Source organism: Electrophorus electricus, chromosome 4, assembly GCF_013358815.1.
Source record: "Electrophorus electricus isolate fEleEle1 chromosome 4, fEleEle1.pri, whole genome shotgun sequence".
Taxonomy (NCBI): domain Eukaryota; kingdom Metazoa; phylum Chordata; class Actinopteri; order Gymnotiformes; family Gymnotidae; genus Electrophorus; species Electrophorus electricus.
Genome location: NC_049538.1, coordinates 1,833,675 through 1,843,757, shown reverse-complemented (window position 1 = coordinate 1,843,757; position 10,083 = coordinate 1,833,675). Strand labels below are relative to the sequence as shown.

The following is a 10,083-nucleotide window of genomic DNA, read 5'->3' as shown; positions in this document are numbered from 1 at the left end:
GTCAAGGCACGAATTTTTTATCAGATTTATTTTATTCTTATGTGGACCAACATCATTGAGCATACAGCACAATACTGATTCTAAGCATTCAATTATTTGATTAAGTTATGTGGGGTTTGAGGGTATTCTAGGTGCAAATAATAAGTCTCGGAGATTCACAATAAATCTAGATGCAGTGACTGACATGATCGTGCGTCTGGTGCGGTAGCGAGGCTAGGTTACTATATTGTGGCTCATATGTAGTTCAAATGAAATGAGAAAATGGCCTGACATGGCATCGGACTCAGGTAGTATGACTATGTTCTCTATGTCTACACTGTATGTCAGCACTAAATCAAGCCTATGTCCACCAGAGTGTGTGGGTTCTCTTATGCATTGGGTTAAACCAATTGATTCTAATATAGAACTAATAATTCTATTATAGAACTAAATGCCCATCTCAGAGGGATTTGGGCACTATCAAAGTGACTATTGAAATCACCAGCAATAATGGCTCTTTCTACTAGAGTGATTAGATTACAGAGGAAAACTGCATATTTGTTAATAAATTCTGAGTAGGGTGGCGTGTAGATGCCAATTAGTAGATAAGGCTGGGAGGGCGTCTTATCACTGGCTACATCATGTGTACAAGTAAAAATAATTTCAAAGGACTCAAAATTCTAACCAGCTTCTGGTTTATGCCTAATGTGTCAGAATAAATAAATGCAATGCCACCCCCATGGCCAGTTAGACAAGGGTGGTGTTTGTAGCGGTAGCCAGAAGGACAGGTTTCCTTTAAAACTGTGTACTCATTTGGCTAGATCCAAGTTTCTGTTAAAGTACAATAAATTTATGATCTGTTAGGCTTTCACTTATCATGAGTGCATTATGATAACAATTGATCCTTTTGTGCTAGTTATTGTAGAGGCTGTGTTAATTTACATGTAGCACATCTAGAATGGTTGCAGGCTACGGTAAAAGACATTACAGAACACTTCAAAATATCACAAGAAGAGGCACATAGGCACGTACACAATAACAAGTCACTGCAGTAAGACTAATGAGCAGTTTTGATTAGTTCCACTCAGACAGAAATGTGTCCTATAGTAACGGAAAATATATAAAGTAGCCTATGTGAAAAGGTTGTTTTTCATTTTACTTTATTTATAAGATTTGTTTGTATTATGTTTTCCATCCATGTTTTTGTTATCTCTTCTGGAGGGTTAGAAGGGCCTGATTGCACATCACTGTTCTTGTCATAAGCAATGAGAAGTTATATAAGTCAATAGATATCTAACAGAAACAGTGAAGAGAGGAGAAGCATCAGTAAACAAGATATTCCTCAGACGATGCTGAGCAGATCAGCAAACACTTAGAATAATCGAATGTACCAAAGTAAACCTCAATCTGCGTTTAAAAGTGAAGTGGATTCCTTTGCTAAATCATTGTATGTATTTCATAGGTGGGATCTTCTATATAATACTGAGAACTGGTATTGTGTAATAAACATTGTTTACCTACAGGCTATCAGGCTACTGAACCAGCTGTAGGTCATTCCCTAAATACCATGGTGACAAAGTCACTTTATTGTTTCTGATATGCACTCAGCCTTGGGCTGAATTCTCATGCTGTCACGGAACGCTCGCCTCCCGCGAGTCATGTGGTTTGGCCCGCCACGTGCAGTGGGAGGATCTTCATTTGTAACCACGCCTACACACACCTGCACCTCGTCTTGTCCATGTGTATTTAAACCCGTGTCAGTCTGTGCAGTGCCACTGGTCATTGTGGATATGACGTGTTGATGCTAAATGTTGGCGGCATCATTGTTGCTGTTTAATGTTAACGGTTTCGTGTTTCTGTTTATTTCTTGTGTTATATGTGTTATATGTGAGTGCTGTATTTATGTAAAAATAAATGTTCGTCCACGTCGACTGGAGTCTGTGCGTTCTGCCCCATGCCCTTCAGCACTCGGGCCACCATACGTTACAGATGCTTTATAATACTGTACTCTACTGCCAATGCTCCTGTTCTCTTTTACTTGTCACTTATGCTCAATTCACAATGTCACCTTTTTTTTTTTTTTACATAATATTCATAAAATATATTGGGAAAATGGCACTACACACTTCCATATTTATTGTCTATATAATTTCTAGTATAGTAGTTATACTGAGGCTGCAATTTGCTATTTCACAATATTTTGTGTGTGTTTGTGTAGAACGTTTTTGCAAGTAGGAGAACATTTCAGAAATGTTGTTGGTTAGGGTTATCAATTATAATATTATAGATTAAAGAACAACATGTGACATCACAGGACCTGATTTTAACCAAGATTGACATGATTTTTTACAGAACAAGTTCCTGCCACACAATAGAATAACACCAATGAACTCAGAAAGCTTCTGAAGACATTAATAACTACCTTAATATAGACACGAGAGAATGTCTCATTAGACCCAAACAAAATCTTTTGTTCAGTGGGTTTGGACTGTGAAAAGGAAGGTGATTAACATGATGCTAACACAGTGGAACTTTCTGGAAAAAAGGTTTAACTTAGAGGTTAACTCATGATTCTTCATTCCAAGTTCCAGACAGACATGTCTTTATGATCATCTCAGCAAAGCAGTGTGAGACAGTGAGAGGACGATGGGTTGGTACTGATTACTGTCAAACAGAGGGCAAGTGACAGAGCGTAGGAGGGTTCATACATAAAGCTAAAACCTTATTATCATAATAAAAATCACCCCTGTCCCTTTCAAATTAAACATTTACAGCTAAACAATCAACCAATTGTTTATTTTCAGGGAGAGTGACCAAAGTAAGAGGAAAGCACTCCCCAAGTCTTATAAAAATGAATAGGAAACAAACACAACCACCGAGTTTTAGTACTGGAACCTCTGATAAGATGGGTAAGCATGAACCAAAGAGTCTGAAGTGTTGTTGATTTTGCAGTGCTCTGGTCTTTGTGGTATAAAATAAGTGTGTTGTTTCATTCTAGATGACCAAGTGCCCAATCTCACCATTGTGCTCTGCAGTTCTGCAGTTGACTTTGGAGATCAGAACATTCTGCTTGGACAAGAGCAGCCACCTTTAGAGAAAGCTGATTTCCCTCTAATTGCACCCAAACCAAGGATGGTATCAGGGTGTAACGTATCTGTAATCAAAATACTTGGCTTGCAAGAGGCCGAACTTTATCTGGACATTGTAGACAAGATTATTGCCCAGCAATAAGAAGTGTGGAGACAGATGTCACACCTGCAGCAAGAGCATGAACAACCAATCAGAGATGAGAACACTGCTGGAGAAGATTGACCATCTGGTCTCTGAAAACAAGCAGTGCTGCTACACTGCTGAGATGTATAAGACTGCACTTTCACTTAGACAAGACATGCAAGACATCCAAAGCCAGCAATGTAGTATGTGATTACCCTTCTAAGGTTCCTTGTCACACTTGCTTCTCACTGATGAATCCTGAATGGTGTCATAGACACAGTTCAAACCAGATTCCTTAAACAAAATAAGATCTTTAACCATGTGCTTATGCTTTATTGTGGTGTTTGTACACAGTCTGCAGTTTTCAATGTTTTATATATTTATACACCCCAAATATGATAAAGAGCAAGCGGTTCTTCAAAACATTGTATGATACCATATTAACAAAGTATTATTTATACATTGTACATTTAAAGCCTCCGATGTAAGACAAAAATCTATTTTTTTGTATGTGTGTGTCTGTGTTCTCAGTATGTAATTTACAACCACATGATGAAGAGTTGGACATCAGTCAATTAGAAGACCCAAATGTAAGTAGGTCCTCACACATTCAGCAGACACATTCATTAGCTACATTTACCAAAGTCTAGTTTAGGTACGTCCCTAGTAAACTGGGCTTTAAACTGGACTCACTCATCAAGTAACCATTTTGCACTGGCTTTTTCATAAATGTAGATCTGGCCATATATATATATATATATGTGTGTGTGTGTGTGTGTGTGTGTGTGTGTGTGTGTGTATTCAAGGCATTGTATTTACACTCTGAAAGAAACCCTTTGTAGTTTATACACTGTTTATTTTAATTGTTTACTACTGAACACAATTTGATGGTACATGATAAAATAAATTATTCATAATTCACATAACTTCATTTTAAAATAGTTTATTAATAACACTTTTTGGACCCCTCCCCCACCCCAAATTGTTTTTTCATTGCTTAAGGGAAATGCTGTGCGACAATGGTACAGAATCACAGGAAAAAAAAAATTATGAACACAAACATTATAGAACAGTGCTCACAGAGCAATAAAAATCATAAAATATTGTTTTAAATGTCAACAGATCTGTCCCACCTTCAAATGATTCTTGATAGTGAATTCCATGCTGTATTAAATTGTTCTTTGGTACTTTTTAACCTTTCTGGTTGGTTGCATTCATTTAAAGCAACATACTGGACATGAGGCCTAAGCAAACGTTCTGATGCCTAAGGGCAACACTGTGCAGTGTTTTAATAAAGTTTAATGTACTTTAAATAACCACATGTGCCACATGTGCATGAGCAGGAAAGCAGCAATATTTTCATTTTTGGTTCTAGCATCACAAGCCACTTTACTTTTCCTCCCCAATAGGAACTGAACATGTCCTTTACTGTGCTCATGCACTGAGCCCAAAACTCAGGTATAACTGGCAGTTGAAAATAAGCTAACATGCCACTGAAGCAGATGACAGACGAGATCAGTATGAAGGAGTTGAGCAGCTCTTTAAAAGACTTCATCTACTGGAAAATCTAAATCACAAAATGAAACCCACAGATATTCTTCAAATAACTAAACAGCCATTAGAATGCCAAGAGCCTGGTAGACATTTAGTTCAAACCTTCCTACAGAAGCTCATGATGATGGACTACAGAGCAAGATACTTTACTGCAGATGATGAAACCAATGGACATTCAATAGATGACATTCAACTAGATACTGAGAATGAAGACTATAACAGCCTTTCAGATTTTTTTGAGACAAATTCAACAACTCCTGATGATGTAAACAAAGAACATCTTATTCATCCCATGGATATCCAGATGGCAGTTTTCCACTGCTCAGATAGTTTCCTAAAGCAGCACATAGTGACTAAACTGTCCCAGTGTCAGTATGCTCTGCCTTTACTAGTGCCTAATCCCTTCACCAGAGAGATTGAGTTTCCTCTTTGGGCATTTAGACACATCAAGAAGAGTTGGAAGACCACTGACACCTCTGGTAAAAAGACCACTTTAGATAAACCAATTTATGATGCTGAAACTCCAATGTTGGCATTTTTCAGGCTTGGCTCTGTGTCCCTATCCAAGTCTCATCTGATGAACAGCCTGATCAATGAAAGACACAACACCTTCTTTGACAGACACTGCCCAGGCAGCAGCAGAAACTGTTTACTGATGGATGGACTGGTGGAGATTGCCTGGTACCTCCCATCTGGAACAAACAACGATATTTTCAATGATTGTGTAGCATTCTGTAATCTCCGTGGTGATGCAAAAACTAATAAGGAACAACTGGAGATTCTGGTTGGAAAGTCATCTGCGAATATTGTATTTTTAGAAGAACAAGAAGACACTACAAATAATTCAATATTGCTTAAACTAATTAAAAGTGAAACACCATTAGTTTGCTTAGTATCTAAGCAATCAGGTGCTAATTCACAGAGAAACCTGAAATTCAAAATTTGTCTTGAAAACAGAAATCAGCATCAAATAATAACTGATCTCAAAAGAATAATCAAAACTTGTCTAAAATCAGCCTCAACTGTTTCTTTTAGACTTGAAAATGTGGCCAAAAGCAATGCGATCAGAGTAGATGAGAATGCTCAGGAATTCCAGGAAGGCAGAGAAGCAGCTTTGCAGATAATGACGCTGCTGGATGGAAAGGACCTGTCTCAAATGAAGGAGAAATATGTGCCCTGTCAGGGGAAACTGTGGCATGACTGGTCCCAGAAAAACAAGGAACTACACAGACTTCAAGGGGTCAATTTAGAAAAGCAAAAGTGTAGAAAACACACTGAAATGAAACAGATTCGTCAGCAATAGCATAAGAATGGGCTCGCAGAATTTATGGAGTTCTTCATTCACACACTGACTTCAACCACAGAGAATAAGAAAAACTTTTTCCTGAAATTGCTTGGGATCCTGCTGGACAACTGCACTGCAGATAATCTACTTCATCTTCCTCATGCATGTGATGAAAAATCCTCAGTGGATTCAGACCTTAGAAAACAGGATAAATCCAAAAAAATAAATGAATGCAAAATCAAACAAATTAATGCTACAGCGTTTGGTTTGGAACACATACTCAGGGAGATAGGTCAGATATATGAGTCATCAATGTTTATACAAACCAGCCAAAATGACAAGGAAATAGATGACTTCTCATTTCTCCCCAAGCTTGTAGCAAAGATCATGTTGTCAGGATATCCACTGGAGTTGATGGATGGTGATGCTGCTCATGTTCCTCTGATGTGGATTTCAGCAGTTCTAGATGAACTTATCAAGATCATGGGAGACCAGAGAGTCTTTGTGCTGTCAGTCTTGGGGATCCAGAGTTCTGGGAAATCCACCATGCTGAATGTCATGTTTGGACTCCAGTTTGCAGTCAGTGCAGGTAGGTGCACCAGAGGAGCCTTCATGCAGCTGGTCAAAGTGTCAGAGGAGATGAAGGAAGAACTGAAGTTTGACTGCATTCTAGTTGTTGATACTGAAGGGCTTCGATCAATTGAGCATGCAGAGACATCTACAAGGCATCATGACAATAAACTTGCCACATTTGTCATAGGTCTTGGAAATATGACTTTGGTCAACATTTTTGGAGAGAACCCTGCTGAGATGCAGGACATCCTTCAGATTGTTGTTCAGGCCTTGCTAAGGATGAAGAAAGTCAGACTGAACCCCAGCTGCATGTTTGTGCATCAGAATGTTGGTGATATTTCAGCTGGTGAGAAAAACATGGAAGGAAGGAGATGCTTGCAGGAGAAACTGGATGAAATGACAAAACTGGCTGCCAAAGAAGAAGACAGTGAAGCTAAGTGTTTCAGTGATGTCATCACATTCAGTGTACAAGAGGATGTGATGTATTTTGCACAGCTGTGGGAGGGTAGCCCCCCCATGGCACCACCAAACCCATACTACAGTGGAAACATTCAAGAGCTAAAGGGAAACATTCTCTCAAAAATGTCAGCATCTTATGTTTGGAAACTGTCACAATTCAAATCCCATATTAGCAATCTATGGAATGCTATTCTGAATGAAAATTTTGTGTTTAGCTTCAGAAATACTCTAGAGGTGGCAGCGTACAGGAAATTGGAGCATGAGTACAGTAAATGTACTTGGAGTCTAAGGAGTACCATGTTGGCAATTGAGAACAAACTACATAACAGGGTCATTAATAATTTTTCTTTAAAGGTTGAGGAAAAAGATATAGTGGAGGAAATAAAAGAGACAAAGACAGGTGTGGAAAAGTCAATCAAGAATATCTTTGATGAAGACCAAGATAAAGAAATTTTGATCCAGTGGCAAGAAAGATTTGAGAAAAAAAATTGAAGGTCTTCATTATGACCTTGTGAAAGAAACAAAGAGAAGGCTGGATGAAGTTACTCAGTTGAAATTAGCAAGAGAAAAGGTAGACTGTGAAAAGTCAAATAATGAGAATGAGCTTTTTAAATTGAGCAAAGAGCTTGCATATAGTATGAAAAATAAAGGAATGGATGAAGATGACCTGAAGAAAGAATTTGAAAATGTGTGGTCCAACTGGGTCATGAAGCTCACACAAAACACACCATCCCTTGGAGACATTGATTTCTGGACTGATGTCACACGGGCAATTTCAGAAACCTATGAACTACATTTTGTTTGTGAGCGACAAAATCAGGCTGTGTATAAAAACATTGACACCATAGGATATTATACAGACTACATTATTCTTAGCAAAAACCAAGAGATTTGTCAAGAAAATCCACAATCAACAGTGAAACATATACAGGAAGATGAAATTAAGATTACTGTCAATGTTCATGATTATACAGTCAAATGTGACATGTATGGTCCATCAGAAGAGAACTGCAGAACGAGTACCTTAAGAGAAGTTAACAGCTCATTAAGCCTTCTAACTGAACGCATTATCAAAGAAGCTAAACAAGAGATTCAGAGGAAACCCATTGTAGAACGTGGATACAATCACATCTACATTCCAGAAATAATTGCCTCTATTAAAAATAAAGTAAAAGAGCATGAATCTAAGATCTATAAATATAAACTCAAAAGGGAATTCACAGTAGATCTATGCCTCTATGTGTGTACCTTTGCTGTTGACCAATTTGCTGGCCTATACAAGAAATTCAAGGAAGACAATGATGTAAGAGAGTATTTGAAGAGGCAGCAGTCTCAGTACTTCAACATCTTCAAGAACTACTGCAGAGGTGCAACCTCTACAGCTGTGTTTGGTGAGTTCATTGTGGAGAAACTTGAGCCTTCCATCCTGCAGGCAGCATATGATCAAACTGCCATTGATCTGACTGAGAAAATGAAATGTGAAGTTCCAGCCTTTAGTGGAAACCGGTCGAACCTAGAAAAACACATTCTGACATCACTAGCTGAAGAGGAGAATTTTGAGAATTATATAGAATACATTCACAAACCCAAAGAGCATTTTAATGGCTTCATTACAAAGGAGGTAAACAACTACATTTTTAAAGAAAATTGTCCAGAAGCTCTGAAAACTATCAAAACTAACATCAAATCTAAGGGAAAGTGTGTTATAGATGCTGTGAATGAAACAACAAAGGAAGTCAAAAACAATGATGGCGATATCAACATTTGGCTGCAGTATTTATCCAGAAAACTAAAAGATGAAGTTCAATTTAAAGAAAAATCTTGTATCAATCAGAATGAAATTACAGACCTTGACTTTCTTCAAAATGTTGTAAATAAAGGTCTAACTAGCAGCATGTTAAAACTATGCAATAGCATTATATGCAGTTCTGACCTCAGACTGGAAATGTTCAGGAAAAAACCTGATCAGATTCTAATAGAGCATCTGTGCCGATGCTGCTGGGTGCAGTGTCCATTCTGTAATGCTATCTGCACCAACACAATGGAGGACCACGCTGGAGATCACATGGTCAATTTCCATCGCAACTGTAGAACCAATGGATGCCAGATGGAACATCACTCCTGATAACTCTGAGATGCCATACTGGAAGTGGTTTGTTTGCAGGTTTCAGGAAGACCTGGAAAAGCATTACAAGAAACAGTTCAAGGGCCCTGGGGAGATTCCAGATGAATGGAAGACCTGTACTAAAGATGAAGCTATTAGAAGCTTAAATGTGTTGTAGAACTCCGAGACACTGAAAGAACTGAGTTAGCTTTGTGTTTTAAGTCTTTTGCTGTAAGGATCATTTGTCCATAAAACTGATTTAAAAGGCCACAATGTTAAATGTTAACATGAACAAAAGAATCTCCCAAACCAAGAAGAATACAGCCTTGGAATTACCAGCAAGCCAGGGATTAACCGAGGAAGATACAGCGATCCAATCTGAGCTAACGGAAGTGACCAATGGCAGTCATTAAATAAACTAAATATAAGTACTCCAGTTTTCAAAAATTTCTCCAGTGGTAGAGTAATTTATTATTTTCCCTGTAATTCAGACTATTAATTAAAGTTGTACTTCACACGGGATTCAGCTTTCACAATGCTACTATTACTATAGCGCAGTTTAGTCTGTTTAAAAGTTGCATTTTGTTGTTACTGATTTATCTGATTAAAACAAGCAACCTTCACAATAGATATATAGTAGACGTTACCTATGCATTTCTCATCTTTATTTGATTTTTGCTTTTTAATTGCTGTTTTGTAAATCTAATATATTTTTATTCTGAAATGTAATCTAAACTCTACATATTTGTTGTGGAATGAGAGATATGAGAGATATAATTATAATAAAAAAATCTGTTTTGAATTTAGTCTTATTCTTATAAGAATTCTTGTTCTTCTTATTATTATTATTTTATTTCCATATTTGTTAAATATGTTTACCAATGATGATGTGCTCATTTCTTGTTCAGAGGACACT

General features: G+C 37.6%; 1 protein-coding gene across 1 annotated transcript; it reads left to right on the top strand.

Moving 5' to 3' along the window:
* Positions 1-2,365: 2,365 nt before the first annotated feature.
* LOC113588925 (interferon-induced very large GTPase 1-like) lies at positions 2,366-9,345 on the top strand. The gene is given in 6 exon segments (XM_035525071.1): positions 2,366-2,888; positions 2,978-3,203; positions 3,205-3,392; positions 4,695-7,543; positions 7,545-9,163; positions 9,165-9,345. Coding segments are annotated over 6 exon segments (5,067 nt in total). The 5' UTR covers positions 2,366-2,884.
* The last annotated feature ends 738 nt before the right edge of the window (positions 9,346-10,083 follow it).